Source organism: Poecilia reticulata, chromosome 17 (genome assembly GCF_904066995.2).
Source record: "Poecilia reticulata chromosome 17, P_reticulata-male-v2, whole genome shotgun sequence".
Classification (NCBI taxonomy): Eukaryota; Metazoa; Chordata; class Actinopteri; order Cyprinodontiformes; family Poeciliidae; genus Poecilia; species Poecilia reticulata.
The window spans coordinates 7,728,529-7,751,674 of NC_088846.1; the positions used below are offsets into that span (position 1 = coordinate 7,728,529).

The 23,146-nt window shown below is 39.5% G+C and overlaps 1 protein-coding gene across 5 annotated transcripts in view; it reads right to left on the minus strand.

Moving 5' to 3' along the window:
* The window catches only part of ctnnd2b (catenin (cadherin-associated protein), delta 2b), a 176,720-nt gene that overhangs the window by 35,841 nt on the left and 117,733 nt on the right, over positions 1–23,146 (minus strand). For 3 of the 5 annotated variants that reach the window (XM_017310043.2, XM_081598153.1, XM_008433041.3), the window contains exons 11-13: positions 19,930–20,173; positions 9,822–9,954; positions 3,404–3,617 (exon numbers count right to left, since the gene is read on the minus strand). In XM_017310043.2, the coding sequence (XP_017165532.1) occupies positions 3,404–3,617; positions 9,822–9,954; positions 19,930–20,173 (591 nt within the window). Of the gene's footprint in view, positions 1–3,403; positions 3,618–9,821; positions 9,955–16,759; positions 16,817–19,929; positions 20,174–23,146 lie in introns of all 5 variants that reach the window. The other 2 variants (XM_081598154.1, XM_081598152.1) reach the window with 1 other exon arrangement.

Below are 23,146 nucleotides of genomic sequence, written 5' to 3' on the forward strand. Positions count from 1 at the left end.
ATATATTAGCACTTCAAAGCTCTGCTGGTGCTCCTCCTCTTACAGAAAAGAGTTCAACTGAAAAGTTTGGACACTTTTTTTTTTATTGCTGGAACTTATATATGAATTGTACGACAGCGTATAAGCTTAGAAAGACATTTAGTAGTAGCTCGGGAAAACGGGAAAACTTCCTTTTAATAAGATGCAAAACTCATTAAAACTAGAAAGTTTTCCCGTTTTAATGAGGTCAAAGAAACGTGTTATAACGAGATGCACAGCTCCTTAGAACCAGGGCATCTTCTCTTTTAAATAAGAAAGGTGGTAAACAGCAACAAGTTGGGATTTTTAGATGTTGTCATATCAACTTCACCTCTTTTTAACTTGTAACCTGTCAGAGGACCATATTTTACATCTCCTTTAAACAAAATCTTGTTCTAATGAGAAACTCTCGCTTTATCTCGTTATAACGAGAATGTTTTCTCATTTCAACGAGAAGCTTTCTCGCTAAAACCGCATATAAAAATGATCTCATAACAAAGAACTTTCTGTTTTAACGAGTCTTGCATCTTGCTATGACGGTAAAGTTTTCGCGTTCGACCGAGAAACTCTCCCTCTAGAACGAAATGCTGCCCCTGAATCCGTTCTCGAGCTCTGGCGGTTCAAAGCTTCCGTAAGGTTGTGAGTTTATATTTTCCTTTTCATATGTGTGCAGCTGTTGCATTTCGTAAGGTAAGAGATGAAGGTAAAAGATCTTGTCCTTGTCTGTTTTTCTATTCCACACACGCTGACTGCAGATCGCTCTTATTCTGTGCAAAATGTTAAACCTGGGCTTAACAAACAGAGAGGATCCCTCTGAGTCTAAAGAAGAATGAGTCCAAGAGGCGCTTTATTTCAAGTTTAAACATCCACATTGAATATGTATGTAATATTTACTCTGCACGATGAAAAGTCTGATTTGTTATTCCAACCAAATTATTCTTATTTTTTTTAGAGGAAACCGTAACTACACTGAAGCAAAAGGAGAGAGACTGTTTGTCACACATGACTGTGTGATTACGAGTAGGCCTGGGTGGGTGGGTGTGTGTGTGTGTGTGTGTGTGTGTGTGTGTGTGTGTGTGTGTGTGTGTGTGTGTGTGTGTGACCAACGAGGCAGGTACCCGGACTTCCTGCTGTGAATCTGATTCAAAATGCTCACCAGACAAAGAGAAGCAAGCAGACGAGGCTACAGATACGGAGAAATGGCGAAAGGCAAAAAAACAAAAAGGATAAAAAAATCAACTAAAGCGAAAAAGAGAAGGAAAAGAGGAGAGATATCCTGTGGGTCATTGAAGGAGAGAGGACAGAGCGGTCTGCGTGCGTCCGGTCGGTCATTGAGCCGATTCATTTGTGACAGACGGGATTTCTGTGCTCCACGCCATGAATTGCAGCTCTAATTTATATGGTAATCTTCTTTAAGACTCTCGCTGCATACAAAACTCTTTTTATTCCCTTTTTTTTTTTTTTTTTGGAAAGACTGAAACCCCTCCGAGTCTCGCAGACACACATGACGACGTACAGAAACGTAACGCGTGGCTCACGCTCCGTGAGGAAAGAGACAGGAGATGACGCCTCTCACTTTCCTGTTAGCGCCGCTTCACGTCAAGCCAGTCGGCGCAATCGATGCTTCACGTGTTCGTCCCCCCGGCCGGAATCCCACGTCGGCCTGAGCGACTCGAAGGACGGCTGCAGACGGCTTTTGTTTCGGGTGGGTTTGCAAGGACACTGGGGTCAAAGATGGGAAATATCTTTGAGTTTTAAAAAAAAGAAATAAATAAACACCTACTGGAAGTTTAAGATACAGTATTTAAAAATAGCTTTGCGTTCATTTTATACAGAAACGACTAAGTTGAGACAAAAAAAAAATCCCTAATGTTTTCTAGAACTTTGCATCAGATCTCTGACTTACGTATTTGCAAAAACAGAGGAAAGCTGATGACTTTCTTTTCAGCAGCGTACTAAAAACACCTTAAAATAAACTACTGATAAAAACTATTATTGTGTCTCTACATTTTACAAAACAAAGAGCATTTTTTTCTAGTTTTGTTCCTTAGTATTTTTGTATTTTTGAGTCTCGAAGATTCCAACGTTTTAACTGGACGCCCAGAAAGTTCAAAGTATTTCATCAGGATTTTATGTGACAAACCAACACCAAAGATCGTCTCAGTGTGAAGTTTTGATTGTTTTGTAATAGTTAAGAATCTGACAGGTGTGGCATCTCCTAAAGGGCAAAACACGGTGGTGGCAGCATCATGTCGAGGGGATTTGGAGCTGGTTTGAGTAGATGGGAACTAAATAAAAGAACCAGAGGCGACAAAAGACATGAGACCTGGGTGGAGGTTCATCCTTCAGAGGAATGGCTCAGATCAAAATATATCCCTGTGATAAATGGCCCAGTCAAAACCCAGACCTGAGTCCAGTTGAGAATATGTGACAGGATTTGGCATTTATAGATCCTCTCCACCCGGTCTGACTGTGCTTTAGCTATTTTCCAGACAAAAATGAACAAAAATGGTTGTTTCTAAAGCAATGTGTGCTGTATATAGAAAGCTGTCCACATTGTGACACACCCAGCAATAGCAATTATTAGTTGGGATGTCGGGGGTGAAATCTGCCAGCCGCTCTGAGCGGCGCGGGCTCCACGTCAGAGTTCATACGTCTGGGACCTCAACAAGATGTTTTCATAAAATGTGGATGCCACAAAGAGAAATCAATAATTTCCTCATTTAGTCCCTGGATTGGAATCACCCACCCTCTGAAACCACACACACGCACGCACGCACACACCTCCTCCTCTGAGGATTTCCTGTGAAGATCAGCTTTAAGAATTGAGTCATATTCCTCTTTTGGAGCTGTCATTACTGACTAAGGATATATATATGTGTATATATATATATATATATACCTTTTCATATGTGACACCTTTTCATATTTCACACACACAATAGGTGTAAAATCTAAATGTAGCAACGTGACAGAAACACGAGCAAAGCATTGATTGATGACTCTGTGTTTACATCCCACACTCAGCTGAAATTAATGAACCATAAATCCATATTTCATCACTTATTTGTGTGCAGTGCCAGTTCTGGAAGCCACAGTAGTGACTGTAGCCTCACGTTTCCTCACAATCTCTTTGTGTGTGTCTGTAGGTGTGTGTGGGAGGATATTTCTGAGCTCCTTTCAGAGTGCAGCAAGGTGTACCTGGAGTAAATTAAATGTTTGCAAGTAACATGTGAAGGATCATTCCCGGTTCAAACGCAAACAAAAACCCCATTAGCAGGAGGCTCCAGCACACTGCTGCTACTGAGATCCAAGTCAGAGTAAAAAGAGCAGCAGCTTTTTGTTCCGGTTCACAGTTGATGCTGAGACGACAGGTGTGTTGTACCTGTGAGCAGCTCCCTGATCTCCAGGTCAGTGGTCTTCCTCAGCAGTCGGACCAGAGCAGGAATCCCTCCGCAGTTCTTCAAGGCGATCTTGTTGTCGTCGTTGGCTTTGCCGTACACCAGGTTCCTCAGGGCTCCGCAGGCGCTGCGGTGAACATCTGTCATCCGGTGATCCAACAGGTCCACCAGCAGCTGGATGCCGCCCTGTCGGCGAATCTGCACACAAAGGAGAGAGTAAAGAGCTGCACACGTTGGAGCTCGTACAAAACAAACGCGTTTCGGAATGTTTTCTCCATCAAAACGGGAAAATAATATGCCAGTAACAGACTTACAAATAGGGCTGTAGCAATACACTGATCTCACGATACAATACGATACGCGATATTCTGCTCACGTACGGTATCACAATATTCAGCAAACGATAAGTTTCAATACATTTTTAAGATTTTCTGAAAGATTTTAGACGGACAGAGTGATTTTGTGACTGTTCCATAGACTTGGATTGAATTAATATAACTGATGGTGCAATACTGGTGTAATAAATATTGTTTTTGTTATGCATTTGCTTTGTTTAAATGTTAATTGTGTGGCTTTGTGTATTTGACTATGCAGAAAACAAACCTTCTTTGTCTTATGCACTTATATTAGATAATGTAACATATCTATTTCACCTCATTAATTAATTACTTGTAACTGGTTGTCTCATTACATGTCATTTTTAATGTACGTGTGCAACTGGGTAAAAAATGTCACGTGTGATAGCTGTCATTTCATTCATGTGGATTTGACATAAAGTTTGATTTCTCATAAAGGATTCTGACTTGTAGAGAGGTTACACTTTTCTCGCTGTACAGCAACAACACGAGTAACTTTTTGCCACCATGTGTAAAATCATGGCCTGAAAAGCAGATGTCTCTGTGGAATGGTGGGCTCAAAGGACAATGCTGCTCTTTATGGCTGACAGCTGATGGGCATTTTTGATCCTCTGTGATCATTTTTGATGTGAACCAAAAGTGAAAAGCAGCACATACGACGTGTCAACAGAGCGAGGAGAATCTGTTCTCCGGCGGCTATACGTGTCAGATTCAGTGGTGCCTCAGAACTATAAATTCTGTGTGGTAAACACGCAAGTAAAGTAAATTATGTAACAGACACAGTAATGTACCACAACCTTTTGACTTTAGTTCAGTGGGTTGGAGATCTAAAGATATTCTTTTTACCTACACCTATTCAATGCAGCTGGAAGGTAAAAATCCATTTCAAGATATCTGCAGCCTTCAGCAGCTATTCTTCCAGAATCGACTTCCACTCATGACTCCGATCAGTTTCACTGCCCCAGCTGAAGAAAATCACATTGACAGCGTGAACCGGCAAACACCATGTTTCAAGAATGCAGTGGTACGTTCAGTGTCTGTTGGTCTATCTATTTAAGAAAATTTTCTAGAGGTTGCTCCTATACAACAACAACTTAAGAAGAAATGTCATTTTCTGATGGTTTCTTCCTAGCTAGCTAGCTATATAGCTAGGTTTTGCTTCACCTGAAACCTAGCTAGCTACACAACTCTGTTTTTTAAGAGCTAGCTAGCTACACATCTAGGTCTCAGGCAAAACCTAGCTAGCTGCGTAGCTAGCTAGTTCTAGCTTCATAGCTAGAGAATAGTTAGCTAGTTGCTGTTTTTGTTGTCCAATAGTAAGCTCTGACATTGTTTTGATTTGATCTGCCTTGCCATACGTATTGCTCTGTGAGTTGACAAGGCAAATTTGGGTTCTGGTCCAGCCTTTTTTTTTTATTAATAATTCAAGTTATTTTATCTGAATTTCCACTCTGACTGTGGAAATGGGTGCCGATTGCTACATAATTTGTAGCCATTTTTTGGTTTGAATGAGGAGTTGAAAAATGCTCTACTATAAATCAATTCAAAACACTTAAGACAGAAACACGTATCTGAACATGCTAATGAAAATAGCATGTTCTCTTGTCCTTTCCATTTTGAAGAGTGGCTAAGCTACCTCTAGGTCACTTCTTATTGTAATTAACTTAATGAAAAAGTAAAGTATGTGCTTAAAAAACAGAAAATAAAAGACAACATTTTGTTGTTCTAAATACACCGACAGAAGTTAAAAGAATTTGGATTTTTCTGTGTGATGCATCTGAAAAAGAAATCCATCTTTTTCAATAAAAGATACATTTATTTTAATGTGTTTCATACATTTTAAGTGAGGGATATGAATAAGTGTGGAGAGTACTGTTGTTTTCTACTTTACCTGAACTGGACAGGAAAAAAACACAACACAGTAATGAAGATAAATGGCTGCAAAAAGGTAAGCACTTCAAGGCAGATCACATTTATTCACTTGGTGGGACTATGAAATATAGTTTTGATCCTGGGAAATTGAGATGCATTACACAAATGACAGACAGCTCCAGCTGTATTACTTGCTGGGAGACTGATCAGGCGGAAGGTCAGACATTTCCCTCGGTGTAGTTTCACCAACAAAGCTGCAGCTTTCTCAAGGGCGAAACAATGTTTGGCCTACAGAGTTCAGTCCTGCCACACTTTATCAGTCTAGTCCCTTTCTTTCACCTCTCACTCTGCATTCGGTTGCTGGTGCCTGATTGCTGTTTGGAGAACTCGGTTCGGACTCATTTCTGTCGCCTCCGTAAGCGTCAATAAAGCGGAATTGAAAGGCACCGGGTTGACACCGAGGAGACAGACGGAGCAGCGTTCTGCCGGACACGGAGAGACGGCGGCTCCAGACGAAGGACGGAGACGGAACAAGACGGCCGTCTGAGCCAGGCTCGGTGTTAGTGCCGGGGAGTTATGGCCGTCTAACGCAGAGCGAAGCAACAAGCCGTACAGAGACACACGAGCCAAATGCAGCACCCATCCAACAGAGACTAATCGCCTCGCCTTCAGGCAATGCGCTAAATAACAATTTTATGCATTGCACGTCTCCGTGTTACAGATAACAGCAGGATAACAATAAAGTAAATTGGCAGTCATCAGATTTACAACCTGCCGTTATAGTATCAGGGCACCGTGTTATCAAGTTGTGTTGTCGCACAGGAATAATTTATATTTAAGCAGTGTGATAAATATAAAAGTGGCCAGAATATTATGAGTCTCAGCTTGATAAGACAATACAATTAGTAAACTATGTCTATGACTAACTTTTTTAACTTTGGTCACGTCTTAAGATTTTTTATTTTTTTTTGGATTTATCAACACAAAGTAATATACGTTTGTGAAGAGGAATGAAAATACTACATGGTTTTTAAATCTGTTTTTAAAAATGAAAATCTGAAAAGTTGGGGTGAATTTGGATTTGTTATTTATCTAGATTGACTTTGGTATCAAATTTTTTTTTTTCTAAACTTGGTAATCACTCACAGGGCTTTATTGGCTAGCTCTTTATTTATTTACTTGTTTTTTTTGCAATGAGACTTTAAGGTTGGAAGACCTCCTTGCCATCACCCTAATCTTCAGCTCCCTTGACCGTCAGAATGTAGTTTCGGACTTTGCTTAGTGACTGAGTTTGACGCTCTTGGTTTAGGAGTCCATAGGATTAATCTTTATGCTAATTAAATGACTTCTGAAGACAAATGGTGGCACTGAACTTTATTAAGTGGCATCATAAAAAAAAAAAGAAAAAAGCTCCAGATTATTCTGCTAACCCAAACAGGAACATTTACTTTATATACTTCACTTAACCCAGAGCAGGAATAAGAACAAACTTAGAATCCAGAGAAACTCCTATTAGTTAATCTAGAGAAACTACTCATTACCTTCGATCGATCAACATTTAGGATCATCTACTTTCTAGAATCAAAGACGGAGAACCAAGATGTTTTATTTTCATCACATCAAGAATCCAGAGAAACTCCCACTAGTTTATAAATTCTTATTCTTATCAAACACGGGGAACCAATACGTAGTTCTATACTTTTACCTTTTTGTATACTTTTTGTGCTTTCATTTTTCTCTTGTTTTGTTTGCATGTCCTCCATCTCATTGTGAAGCACTTTGAACTGCCTTGTCGCTGAAAATGTGCTCCATGAACAAAATTATCTTCCTTTAAATGGAATCTGAAAACATTTGTGATACAGTGCAGCCAAATGTGTAACAGGTGAATCTATGGGGTATAATTACTATATGTAGTTTTTGAAAATTTGAATACTTTATGTCAAGAATCCACACAAATGTGCCCGAGGCCGCTCGGTTCTGGTCACTTATTGACAACAGACTTATTGATTCCTGTTTATTTTGATTGCATTTAATCAGTGAAACTATTTTAAAGCAACCACTGCATTGCATCGTCGGGCAACACGATTCTCCAAAACAGAAACATGTGCATATAAAGTGTCTCCGCGTTGTGTGCTTTCTCTATGCTTTTGTTTTGACACCAACAGAAGGAGCAGACTGAGGAATAATGAAAGCGCAGCATATTTTATTTGATTTTTTTTTTTTTCCCTCTCCCCGCAGGCTCCAGATCATTATCCATCTTCCTATTTCAGCTCTACACCGAACGCAAACAGCTGCGCTGCAGAAGCCTGCCTGCATGCAGATCCACGACTGATGCAGAGAAAAACGGGTTTTTAAAGAGACGCCCGAGTTCGGGAAGACGTGACTTTGAAAAAAAAAAAAAAGACGACTTCGGCAACGTTATCGGAAAATTTTATGAATTGACATTTTGCCTCAAAAGAAGTAAGGATGGGACGAAAAATAAAAAGGTGAAGTGAGTGAAAACAAACAAAGTTTTCTCCTGTGGTGACTCTGATACACAGCAACATGTTCTTATTGCATTTTGAGGTTGGATTCTGGTTGTGTGTACTTATTTTGGGAAAATTATGGATTTCAACTGGAGTTAAACATTATCTGACACAATCTAGTGTAAATAATAACGGCAGTTGCCAGTTGATGCATGACATGAGGCATTAATGCATTTCCACGACAATGACAAGAATCTAAATCCCCAGCAGGTTTACACCCAAAGTTATATTTTAGTTTTACCAACATGTTTCTTCTCGATGGAAGTAACATGAACACTTTGGAAAAGTTTAGACTTGAGTCTGAAATGCAGATGCACAGACTTCATGTACAAATAAAAGTCAGATCACGCATGATTTTCAGTTAAATACATGAAAAAGACGAGAGATCAGGCAAAAGCAAACATTAAAAGTAAAGAAAGAAAAAAAAATCATTTTTTAAAAATGTCTTGCCATTGTATTGTAGAACAGTATAGTTAAGCATATTTAAACATTTTTAAAACAACTACATTTTTGAATTAAGGGGCCAAAAGAGAAATACAAGTTTCTATTTTAGCTTCTATATATTTGTACACCCTGAGTGCTGCATCAGACACAAACCTCTCTGCATGTGACTTTACTGTTGCTAATAATAATAACAATTAACATATTTTAGAACAAAATTGGCAAGTTGAAAATATTATATACCCTTTTCTTCGTTTACTGGCACTTCAGCAATGAAATGCTCATAGTTGCTGAAAAGCTTTTTCGAATATTTTCACTGGTATTTTTTAAAAAGTGTCGCACTAAATCAGACATTTTGTCGTAACCTCAAATGTTTTGTTTATGTTGGAACATCACCCTAATCTTTAGCTTCCCTCCAGAAGTACTGCATCAGGTTCAGATCAGAACTCAGGCTGGGTTTCTCTAGACCACATTTGTCAAACTCAAAGCCCGGGGGCCAAATGTGGCCCGCCGTAGCTTTTTATGTGGCCCCCTAGACTCCGAATGACAACAATAAGTCCTTCCAGTTTTTCACAAATCTGCAATATTCACTCAAAATCAAATCAACAAATCTCCCCGTTCGTTCATGACTTTACTGCAAATTTTCTCAAAACTGGTCAAAAACATTGAGTTTAAGTGACTTAAACTTAAGTGACGTCAAGCTGTGGTCCATAATAGATATGGTGAGTGATAAAAAGTCACATTTAACGCCATACATTAGCACAAACATTGTAAAAATTCCTGACAAACATTTCTACATTGGCACCACAAAATGTGCAAGTCTGATTGCGAAAAAACACTAAAGCAATCACAAAATCCTGAAGGAACAACTATTTATTTATATTTTAACAATTCAATTGGTTTTATTCATGTATTGTGGCACAACCGGCCCTTTAAGAACATTCAGATTTTTGATAAGACCCAAATTGAAAATGAGTTTGACATCCCTGATCTAGACTGCTAATATTACCCAGCTAGATTAAAACATCTAAATCTACCAGGACTATGAATAATTTGAATTTCAGTGACTTATTTCCCAATGAACTCTCAAGCTCACAGATGAATTTGATCATAACCAAGAAGACGCTGAAGGTACAATAGCTCAAAAAGTATCTCCTCCTAAGACAGAGTGTTTCTGAGCAGTTTCCCTCCTTTTCAGAGTTCAGTACCTCAGATTTGATCTTGTTGTCCCCAAAGCAGAGGTGCTGGAGGTAGGCTGCAGCGTTGGACTGGACCGACGGGAACTGATGCTGCAACATCTGGATCACCTCCGGCAGCTCTGGATCCCTCCAGCCAAACTCCCTGCAGACACACACACACGCACGCACACACACACACACACACACAAAACAAATGTTACATGTTACCAAGCAGTTTGGTTTTGTACCGTGATCCTGTTAAAACACACATGAGAAAACGGGGACCAACGGAGAAAGTGCCAGAAGATGAACCGAAAACAAGGAGGAACAGAAAAAAACAAGATGCGTTTAAACAACACTTCAAACTGGTAATGTGCTAGCAACTTGAGAAGATGAGTTTCATTTTATTTAACCCTCACCACACAACAGCTGCCATGTGTAGCAGCATTTACAACTTTGTCATGATGTTCTACCTACATATTTTCCCATCTATGATGTCTACACACACCCCAGGACTCCGGCGGCGGCGAACGCATGGCAACATTTCAGGAAGGTATAACTAAAACTATGTAGTTTTTCACTGGGTATGTGCTTCACTTAAGCCCTATTTCACATATGCTTGCCATTAATATAACACTAAGACAATAAAAAAAAAATAGGAACAAACATGTAAAAATACCAAGTTTGTGTGAATGTGGGATTGTGGAAGAGCAAAATGATGCCAAACACTTCAGAAATGGGATGGATGAAGGTGTAGTGAGATTTTGTGGTACATAATTGCTAATGTTAAATGCCATTACATGTTTTGTTTTTTTTAACTTTTGTAAAATTAATCTCACAAATCCTTGTCTAGTTTCTGACAGTGTTTGATATCGACCGGTGAATTTTAGCTCTTATTGAAAACTCTATTTGAAAATTACTATTTTGAAGTAAACAAGAAATTAATTTCTCAGTTTCTCTGCTGCGTTGACAAATTCATCAGATTCAGACTCATCTCCAGCCATGCTACACTGTGGTCTAATATAACCAAAATATCCACCACTTTAAAAATCATTTGTGCATCAGAATTGTCTGTTTTGGGTAGAAAAAGAAGAAACTTTGACAAAATGGCAGAATACTGTGACTCTTAGCCAGAGGCAGTGATGAAGGGAAAACCTTTTCTTTCTTAAATGAGGTATTTCAGGTTCAAAAAGTAACAATAATGACTGAATGTGTTTCATCAGTCCTAAGTTTCTGAGTCACTCCAGACAGTGACTCAGAAACTTATATTTTCAGTTGTATGGAAACATAAACAGGAAACATTTTTAGTCTTTTTTTGGCATTAGGATCAAAATAAAATTAGACAAACATAAATAGCAACTAGTCAATCCTGTAATGATTACTTTGCAATGATTACTAAACTTTATAGCGCTTCTTTGATTTACAAGAACAACAAACTGGGACGATACAGCTTACCTAAAAATCAAACAAAAGTCTTGCTTCAGTTCTTTCTAACGAACTAGAGATCTCGTACCGTCTTGTTTTGTTAGTGGAAAAGAACAAAACTTTCAAAGATGACTCACTCAAATGTGACTTTTCTTTGAGTGTACAAACCTGAACTGATTTGGTAGTTTTGACACACTTTATACTCTACACTTACTCTCCACCTGTCTGCAAATCATTTTGCACCCAAGATAAGTATTTAAAAGAAAAAACATCTTAAAAAGGCTAAAATTCTATGAATAACTTCCAATTTCTTTTTAAAATTTTCAACTTATTCTTGTTTGCATCCGTGTTTGGACCAGTAGAAATCTTGTGAAATATGACTCATGATGAGCACAACTAAGCAAATTCCTGCTGGTAGATATGATTTACTGAATAAAAATTTAACCACATTTAGATACAGAACATATAAGACATAATTAGTTTATCATTGGTTACCAAAACAGGTGCAAAACGTACCTTTAACATCCGGCTATAGACGTTGAGCACAAAGCAACCAAGACGACTAAGATATGAGTATTTTAAAAAGAGCCAAACTCCCAGCCAGCTCTGAAGCCGTCAGTAATCACAATTGTTTTGCAGAAGAGAATAAAGATTAGAGCTTTAGCCAGTGTGGGGTCTTCCTCCTGCTGTGGTGTTTGGCCCCGGCTTCAAAATGCCCCAGCTGCTCCGGATTTAGCACCTTAGCAGGGGTCTACAGCGGAGCACCCTCGGGGTCGTTCTTCTGGCATTAAGACGCGCCAAGATTTGCGCGAAATCTCTCACCATACGCACGTGTGAGCTTTAGTGTATGGAGGGGAAAAAAGAAAAGAAAAAAAAGAAGAAATATGGACTGATGTGAAAAAGAAGCAAACGGAGAGAAAGAGGTCTGGGTGGGAGACAAAAGTTCGTCAATAAAGATCATCCGTGGGACCGACCGAGCCCGCTACTGGATCGGTGCAAAATTTCATTCCCATACTCGGATCTCCTGACGCTACCTGGGTGCTAATTCAGCAGCACAATCGTTTTACTACGCTCTGCTACGTTTAAGCATTCTCCACGTGCGTCGTCTCCATTCCATCCGAGCTTCCTCCCACTTTGATTTAAATCTCTCTGACAGCGCAGGAGAAGTTTGGGCTCGGCACGGACACTCCATTCGCTCGGTTCTCATGTGGAACTCGTTTTCTCTTTGATGTCTCTTATTCTGGATGCAAAAAACAGCCTGACATCCCCATGGAGATGATTTCTGTTGGGTCTAATCTAAAATAAACACATGGACACGCACTCACACTCACACACACACACACACACATTCACACAATGCCGTAGGTCAGCATGCCGCTTTGGAAAGTATTAGCCATCACACACACACACACACACACACACACACACACACACACACACGCACACACACACACACACACACACACACACGGTTCTGTGTCCTACTATAGGAGCCAACAAACACTCGTTGGCTTTGCACACACAGTCAGCCATCAAAGGATGAACAAAGGAGTCAGGATTAGAAAGCTTTTGTCTCTAAGTTTTATAATGGCTGATGTTAAAAACCCAGTGCTTTGAAACTAAATAGAATGATTTCAAACCTTATTTCCTCCCCTCTCTCTCTCTCTTTTTTTCTTTTTTAAACAATTTTCTATTTTTGAAAATCTCTTGTCTAAACGCCTTGCATTCATCTCCGGCTCGCCTCAAGGCGAATTCCCACATCAACATCCGCAGCCATTTACTGCTTTGCGCAGGCACAGAAGCATGTGGCCCAAACGGGACGTTATTAAAGATGACATACCCTCGTATAGGTCATCTCTGGGGTTAAAAAGCTGATAAGACATCTGACGCTACGCCCGAGCGAGCTAATGCGAGTTTATCTACGTGTTTACGTCTATTTTTTGCCATGTACTAACAAGAAAGCTGAAAACCATCCACAAACCAGGCCATCTGCAACACACATTACTCGCGATGGCTTGTTTTTTGATGAAGCTAGCCCAGGAGGCTAATTAGCTGTTAGATTAAAATGGAAAACGTAGAACATGACTATGTACTGTTAAAATATTAAATCCAAATTATTCCCCCCCCCCGGTTTTTCCTCTTTGAGCTGAATTATGATGAAATTGATTTTCTTTTTTCTTTCTTTTTTTTAAGCTTTCTTCAAATATTCAAATATTTTCCAAACGGATGATGATGTCATGGCTTAGCAAACTTTTAATTGAGGATGTATTTTAAGGCTTCCTTTTGTGACATCAAGGAAGCAACTCAAACAATCAGCAAAGACATCAGAAAGAAAGTTGTTGACCTCCACAAATCTAGTTAACCGTCGGGTCCAATTTCCAGATGTTTCCGATCCAGTAACTGTTCGACTCTAGTGTGTTAATCTGTTGCACATAAAAGCTACCAAGCCAGCTTTTTGGTTTCTTTACCAAAAATATGGGAGTTGCTGTAGGTAGATACAAAATCCCGAGTGAGCAGAAACTAAAGGCATTTTCCATCCAGTAACATTTGGATGAATACTGGTTAGTGATCTGCCCAAACAGGTTAAAGTAGTTTTTGTGCATCATAATCAATAAGTTATTTTCTTCAGATTCAAATGAGCGACTAGTTTACAACTGGACAGGCACAACACCGCAAAAACACAAACTCTTAGCAAGTAATTTTGGTCTAGTTTTTAGTACAAATGTAACAGTTCACTTGAAATGAGACAAAAGTAACTTTTTAGCTAGTTACAGGAAGTTGATTTGGGGCAATAATTCCTTAATATTGAATTAAAAAGACACTAGAGAGACGCTGGATTCTTGGTTTTCTCTAAGCCTCAATCACCAAAGCTACAAGAAATAAAAGGGCTAAAACATGTCCCTCTACCTGTAATGAGGCTAAATCACATCACTAGTTTCACTATCAGAAATGAGTGGCAAAAAAAATCATTTAACTTTTCAATGATATTCACATTTTCTTAGACTGTATCTGTACTTGAATGCCCACACACAGATGGATCAGAGACATAAGCAGAGGTTTGAGGGTCGACTTTAAGTCCACAACGCTTCTCCAAATCGTTCATTTGATTGTTGAGTCATGCAGAAAACGTGTAAGTTATAGATCAGGAGATCATCTGAAACTTTTTTTTTTGCTGGTTTTCCTTCCATACTTCCTGTAAGCTTCTACATGTGACCCACAAATGATCACGACAGCATCATTGACATGTCCTGTGGACATGAAGGTGGATGTGCAGAAGATTGAAGCTTTGCTTTACTGAACAGCAAATTTACAGTGACAGACAGTCCCATTATAGGAAGAAAAAGAAAAAAAAAAGACAGCTGAAGACGAATTACTTGTCACGGCTGTTGGCAGGGCAGAAAATGGGTCTGATCTGGAACAGCAGGCTTTAAATGGGGTGTGTGTGTATCGTTTGGGCCCCTGCCCAGGCCCCTCATCGCACCTAAGTAACTGGTAAGCAGTGATGATGTGGGCTGTGCTACGATGTTTGATTAAGAATACCTACATTTCCATTTCAACTTTGTTCATGTGGCACTTTGAGCAACAAGGCAAATTCAGTGTGATTTATAAAACATAAAAGTATAATACAATAAACAAACAAAAAAAGATTACATTGCAGAGGTAAGATAAAGAGAAGTTATGAGAAGTTGCAGTCCAGACTGAAACTAACGATGTTCCAATTATTGGTAATCAAAGGCAACTCGAAACAAATGTGGTTTTCGTTTTGATTTAAAGGAACTCAATGTTTCTGCATTTTTGCTCTTTTCTGGACGTTTGTTCCATATTGGAGTGGATTAGATACACCTGAACAACGGTGCATATTATTTTTTAGGTGTTTAAAGGCCAATACATACTATGCAGGTATTATTTTACTGGAGGTCACAACAACAACAACAAAAAAGTTGTGTTAGATCAGGACATTTTCTTCTACATACTCAAGTGTAGAACTCTTATAAAGTTCACTTAGAGCCCTCCTACTGACGCATTTTTGAACAATAGTTCTCAGAAACTACACAATGAGAAAGGTTTTGTACAGACTATGCATCAAGCGGGAGAGCTCCCCAACTACGGCTGAATGTCGTAGCTCAGCCATAGTTAGAAAATGTCACTCACTGGAGAGTTCCCGGGTAAAAACCACTGCTGATCCAAAACGCCACAACTGCACATTAATCAATTACCAAAAGAAAAAAAGGCGAAGCTTCTAGGAATTATTTGAGCCTACAAAAGTCTGGTTATACTCTATAGTTGGTGGCCGACCCAGTGACGGAACGATACCCGTGCCTTACAGTTTTTAAAGAATCCCAAAGCCTCATGCTTTCCTTGCCGTGCTTCAGGGTTAACATGAGATGTTTTCACCCAAATTTCCTGACTCTCTATTGTGGCTGAGGGTCTCCACTTATAGAGAATTGACTTTTGAAAAATTCTGATCCCTAATCAGACCAAAATAACCCATAGTGACACCCCCCCCACCACATTATTTATTGTGTTAATATAATCACATATACCTACAAGTGACTATGAGTAATAAACAGAACATTATTTTAAACCGTTGGTTGCTAAAGTAAAGTATGAAATATCCCACTGTAGACAGCACCTACTTTCACCCGAAAGGAAATACTGCAGAGCTGCTTGTTTTATGAGTGTGATCACAGGTGCCAATGACCATTTAACAAATTGTATTCAGTTTGCTGCAAATGGTTGCTACTTCCACCATTAAGTCCATAGGAGGCAGGAAGGGTGCTTTGCCTTGTTTTCACCCCTTTTTTGAGTTCAATAAATCGTGTAACAGCAAATGAGTGTAAAGGGCTAAAATCAAAGTTGATTACTTCTACAGTCACACTATTAGCGCTACAACACAAATAGTTAGAAAAGCGTCACCTGATCATCTTATGTTTATGTCACTACTGTTGGTTAGATGTAAAGTCTATTTAAGGACAAGTTTCACCAACGATTGCTCTTTGGTAAAGATGAAAATAATAATAATAATAATAAAAATCAAAGTCAGGAGCTGAAATTAAAACTAGCCAGCCACATGAGCACAGCCAACACAAGACGGTTTCAAAAATCACCTGAACGGACAATGAAGACACAATGAGTGACGAAACCAACCAGTAGATAAACGGATGGCAGGATGAATGGGTAGACGAGAAGCCAAAGGAGAGAATGAGGATTGCTGAGTCGCCAAAAACACAAAACAAAACAAAAAAAAAAAAAACTAAAACATAGGAACAGGCTGGATTATGTCTGCAAACTGACAGCGGAGCCTATTTACTTAAATTTTTTTGATGCAATTTCAAATCCAGTTAATTCTGACATAATGAGCGATCCCAGTTCGATGAGCCGCTACATGGGTGACAGTAACAAATGTGAAATGTTGCCATGCTACCGTTAACATTTGCATCAGATATTAGTGCCATGTAGAGATGATGGAGATATTCGGTGGATGAGACAAAAGGTCAGATAGACAGAAATGTACATTACGTAAGAATAAATAGTTGGATTACTTTGTCATTCTTTGCTCGGCTTGATTTTGATTCCACACAAGGAATTCGGGGTCGTACCTATCGAGGGGGGACAGGCAGAGAGAAACAAGAGAGTTGTAGACGTTCGGTGTCTTGCAAGAAGTTGTTCAGGTAATTGTCAAAAGATGATGATGATTAGTAAGTAGATAGATATCAAGACGCAATCGCTAGACTCATCTTTCTCTCTCAACACTTAGTTGTCAGGCAATGGGTGGAGGAGGACCGTGTGGAGCAGGGCATGCATGCTAGGTGAGTGGACGGAAGATGGTGAGCATGACAGGTAAAGAGAGGGTTGGGCTTGGAGATAAAAATAGCTTGTTTTCATTTTTCTATACCTACAGAGTTAACTTCTGTAGAGATGTACGTCCACTTGAGGTTTTATTTGGATTGTGAGTCAACTTATCAGGTCAATAATGGTCTGGAAAACACAACCATCATACGTTTGAGGACGTTGTTTTCTACTGTTTAAAGTGATCGCGAATCGAATCAGAGTCGCGATGTAATGAATAAAAAAAAAAAGTTCTTTGCATGTTTTGTGAAAACCGTTTTCGCGTTAAGCGCTTGGAGTATAATTAAGAACTTACTTTTAAGAATGATTGGATGGCTACTTCAGCAATGTCCTTATCATAAGCATGTTTACGTCTAATAAAGTCATTTTCTTGAGAGCGTTTGAAGGTAAGGTTTTACAGTATTTTCCTGGCCCGCACGTTTAGAGGTAACGATGTAAGCACTAAAGACCTAAGCTGACATCTTGGCTAGGCAAACCTGATACTTCTGATTATTCAATTCTCTTCTTTTTGTCAGTCAATCCCACAAAAAAAGGGGAAAATGATAATGTCTCTAAATGATAAACTATTGCTCTAGCTGCTACTTTCTAGATGGTGAAATGACTCAGTGTGGGAAAATTTGAGGATTTAGAGGAGAGTTTAACGTAGCAACTTAGGTTTTATGAAATCTTAGATTTGATGAAGTCTTGGGCTCTTGTGATTGATAGTATTTTATTACATAAAATGACACTGTTTGTAACTGGGTCTAAATATTAATCAGAATTTGAAAAAGTAGGAATATTCTGTTTAAGAATATTTTAATCCCAATTTGCAAGATCAACAAAAGCTATTCCAAAGTTCCCCTAAACACACATTGCCCTACAATTCTTTTAAGGTTGTATCTGATTCAACAAAATGAAGCTGCAGTCTTACAACCCCCCCAAGGGTTACAGACAATATTTTCACACAGAGCCGTTTACTGTAGCGTGAGGTGATGTTAGCGTACGTCCTCTGTTTAGATATGACTCTTTCGTTCATTTGGTTTTGCAACACAATTCAACATAGTCAGACAAAACTTACAGAAGCGCATCACAAAATTCAATTTCTAATGTTTTAACTGCTTTCTGTGCACAGTAAGAAGAGTCGGCACACAGACAGTAAGTAGGCTGCAGCAGCCAATATGAGCTGTCACACTATGAAGTTCATTGTTAAGGAACCCAAGATTAGCAACAAAACATTCCCATTAGGAAACACTACTGTACGCATGTATTTTTTTTTAAATCACTATTAAAAAAATACAAGTTAGCTAATACTAACTTGTATTAGTAATACAATAATAATAAATACAAAGTTAGCTAATACTTTCTGTTAGCTAACTTTCTGTTTGCTAGCAGAAAGTTAGCAAACAACAGAACCTGGGAGTTGGGTTTAGTCAGATAGTGAATAAAGGCCCAAAACCCAGGATTGGATCTAGATATCTCAAATTGAAATAATAAGCATCTGGAAAAAATTTTGAATAAATTATATATATATATATATATATATATATATATATATATATCTGGGCAAGAACTGCACCCATTTATTTTCAGGAGTTGCCTTGAAAGCACATTTTGTTGTAAGCTGGTGCTACACAGACAAAACTAAGTTGAACTGAATTAAAGTGAAGTAATGGGATTTGTTGACAGAGAGATGCAGATGTATTATTGAGCAAGTTAACTCTACCATAGATCACTTGTTTATTTTATGAGTGTAGTCTTAAGGGGGTGGGGGAAACCCTCACTTTAATGGAGGAGCTAGGCATGGTTAGCGCTGATGCTGAGCGCGCATGTCGTGCACATTAAGCAAAGATGCTATGGGTCGGCAAGTCTGCTAATTCGATGAAGCAGGGCAGATGTGTTGAGGGCACAAAACAATGATGCCGGAGCAAAAGAGTGAGCAAACAGACACGGCGGGTGCAATGCGCACAGAGAAATAACCACTTGGACGATGGGTGAAGAAAAGAGCAATGAAAACTGCAGGAACAGTTTTGAGAAGTAAAAGTACACATTTAATTTATTTTGTAACCGTTTCTAGAACAGCATGACACTCTGATGGCGTAAAACGTGAGCCGAAATGCCAAAGTGAGAGACTTGAGCTTGATTCAGACTGTTTCTGTTTACATCAGCTAGTAAAAAGAAAGAAAACGAAATAAATCTACGACACATTCAGATTCTAGTTTTAGTGCCTGACTACTGTTAAAGAGGGAAGAAACAGCCTGTAAAACAGCTACTAAACTCGCTGTCTTTTATGCGCATCTCTCTTGCTGGTCCTTTTTTTCTTTTTTAATCTCAGCACGCCTCCACCGCGCCCTCATGCAGAGCTCTGCTTCTCTAGAAGCAGATTTCCCTGCAGGTTTTTCCACCTCAAGCGTTTCTCCCAGACGCACTGAATGTAGCCGATCGATGCCGACGAAGAGGAATGTCGCACCTAGCCGTGATGGTGAGGTTTAAAACCAGCTCTGGAGGTGCTGCGCAGGCATTCAGACAGCTGAGTGAGCGAGCCTTAAGACCCGTCAAACCGGAGGGGACTGTGAAAGATGTGGCATGACGTGCGCCTCGTACTAAAGCCCAGATTCAGCCAACCTTTTGTCTACCAAAACCGTAAAACCCCCAACAGTCAATTGTTGAAGCAGCACTTTTGCACCCATTTGTTGATCACTTCTAGATGCTCTCGGGGTCAATATTTCACCTCAATGCTCGAAACAATAACTAAAAAAAAAAAACAACACGTTTTCTTTGGTGAATCTGGTCCTCAGTAAGTTTTGTGAAAGTGGAGAGGAAGCAGAGCAAAGGGCTTCATCAACAAGTCAGAGCATTAATGTCTTTTTTTTTTTTTTCTCCTCACCTTGGGTCCTTTTGGATGCTGTCCACCGATGGAGACCTGCCCAGAGCAGGCTCAGGGGGAAGGGCCGGGCCCGACTTGCTGTAAGGGGACTCGGTGGAGGGACAGAACTGCAGAGTGCGGTAAGGATTGGCGTAGTCGGCCGCCCCGCCTCCCGTGGCGAAGCTGCCTCGCTGGAAGGTGCCGGTGGCACTCTGGCTTCCCGTTCGCTGCAAGGGGATTGGGTCAACACCGGGGGAGGACGGGGCTAGAGCGGGAAGAGGAGCGTAAGGATGAAACAGATAGTTGAGGACCTCTTGGTACAGCTGGTTCACCACTGGGGGTTGGGGGGGGGTTTAAGGTAGGCGGGGAAAAGGGGGAAGGAGAAGCAAAGCACAGGCAAACACGAGACCCCCCACCACCCACACACGCCAAACCCGAGGATCCACGTACGGGAAGCAGGAGCAGTAGAAAGCAACGACACCGGAAGGAAAAGTAAAACAAAAGCAAACGTCATGAAACAAATACAGACAACTTCAGCTGCACAAGTGGGACATCAGGTCAAAGTATTAATTTGAAAAGTTTAAGCGTTGTTAGTGTAGAGACAAGCACAGCAATGTGAAAAACGTGACGAGTACAGTGGATTCTTGTTTTACGTCGAACACACTGTATTAGTTTATGGTTGTATGAATGTGGAGAAGTTAAAGGAGTATGAATATATTCTCAAACTGATTCCCGTCTTTTAGTGGATTTTTGAAGTGTTTTTTTTTTTTTGCGAAGCTAAATTTACTTCCACTTAAAATTTCCAGACTTTATACAAGTAATTCACAAAATATGACTAATATAATTTAAACATCACATTAATATATACATAAAACAGATTTCTTATTTGCCCATAAGCTTTCACTGAAGTTTTATGCTTTTCTTTATTTCTACAGTGTTGCTAGGCCAACACTAGCTGGATCACACAAACCAAATGTGCTTCCATTCTTCCTAACAATCAATAGCATTTATATGAGTTTTGGGAAATACATTGAGGAGCCTCCTATGAAATTCAGTATTCAGATTTTCAAAACCTTCTGACATATCAGGATGATATGTGTTTTCTTTTTTAGGGCTCAGTTCTGCTGAATGCACTCAGTTTACCACAGGAAGCAAGCCTTTATAAACTCCTGTTTCCTGGCTAATCTCACTTTGTTGTAAAGATGTGGGACTGCTGATGAAAAAAAAAAAAGTCATTTTCAGACTGTAGCTCAGACAAAAACAGATTGTAAAACAGTCCAGGACAGACCTGGGTAATGTAATCTACGCTTTGGCCATCCCTGTGGGAGCCAAGTTGGGTCATGTTTCGTGCACGTAGCCAGATAACTACAGGACCCCTGCAGAGCCTGATGATGTGCGGCCTGCTCATTTCTAACCCAAACCACCTCACCGATCTGAATCTCACTCATAAGTGCGGAACCGGAGATCACCTTTTTGTTATTTCAAAACTCCTTGGTTTCCTACTTTCGTCTCCTGGTACCATTAGCATCGATATCCTTTAAATCCATAGTAGTAGATTGGTTGAGTAAGCTGACTCTATATGATGGAAATTGGTTTCTGAACGAACTGGAGCGTGCTCATTTTATTCTCTTCCTGCGTGTTATTCCCGTTGGCCGCGACGTTCACCCAACCAGGCGACCGAGATCCATGGCGCCGCTCCAACAACGTTTCGGCGCACGCTTGATTTACGTTGATTGCGAGGCGCCCGAGCTAACGCCCAAGGGATTAATTGAGATTAATTTTCATCTTTGAGACTAATCAGTTAACAGACTGTGACTGGAAGACAAATTGCCACCGAGACCCCGATTGGATTTGCCTACCTGCTCTGGTAAAAAGCACTTCCGTCATCAGACGGAGAATGGAGAGGATCTCCTATGTATATTAACCCGGGCTGGAACATAACATCATTAAACCTCTGCTTGACAGGAATCAAGCTGTGCCTGTTTCTGCTCTTTTCACGCTGTGTTTGTTTGATCCGGCGCTTTATTCAAGGTGTCGTGTGGCGGCGTCTTTTACGGGCTGATTTCAGAATGTAATTGGTTCAGTGGTTAGGAACACTCTGCAGGTGTTTAGTGCTACTTCCTGTTGTCTTCCTGGCCTCATTACCATGCAGTTTCTACAGCAAACTCCTTGGATTTCACTTCATGAGCTCTTTTCATTTTACCTAAGGGAGCTTTTCTGGATATTCTGTAAAGTTGTAACTAATGACTGGTAAGTTATTGACAAAAAGGGGCTGGGTGTACATCGTTTAGGATGGAAGACGGTTCAGATCTGTTTAATTTGGGTCTCTTAATAAACCCCAGCAGTAAACTCTGTTTAATGTTGCCTTTGAAAACACATCAGCTTTTCTTTGATATTGAAAATAAATTTGAGTTTAATTAAATAATCTACAAGTCAAATATCATTTTCATTTGAATCTCTGGAACAACTTACGAGCCAAGAAAATAAAGGCGTCATTTTCATTCCACTTAATTTCAATGCACTACTTTCTGTTTGTCATATACAATTCTCATAAAATTAATTAAAATATGTGATTGAAAAGTGACTACATGTGAAAACACTTAAAGGGTCTTTGCAAGGAGGTGTAGTGGTGTTTCCAACCATTTGGCAAATCTGCAAATATTCAACATAATGTTTTTTTTATTATTATTTTTATTTGGTTATCCTGACAATTTACGTCCTTTCATGTTAGCTTTTGAAGAAAGGAGGCCAGATAAAATGCAGTGAAGGAAGGGATGGAGGGCATTTTGATAGAAAGCCATTTATTTAACACATCTAAGTCTCATATGTTTGTCTAAATCAGTAATCTAGCCTCTGAAATATGAATCAATATGAAAATCAATAAGCAATTTCCCAGCCAAACTATCCTCCTCTTTTATCGTCTCACGTGCAAAATTATAATGAAAATTATTTGAACCTTTTGAAGTTGATGTAAAGTATTGTTTTACACACAAAAAAACTTAAACTTTTCAAATAAAACTAACTTTGTTTGGTGAAGAATACTAAATGGACATTAAACGACTTTTCCCAAACCAGATTTAATGACGGCCTAGACAAGATGGGATCATAGTTTAATGTTTTCACTACGCTGTACTTCTTACTTTTACTTGAGTAAGTTTATAATAAAGTATTGCTATTCTGGTCCAGTAAAATGTCTGGATTCTCTACCCACTGAATGGGCAAACAAACATGTTTTAAC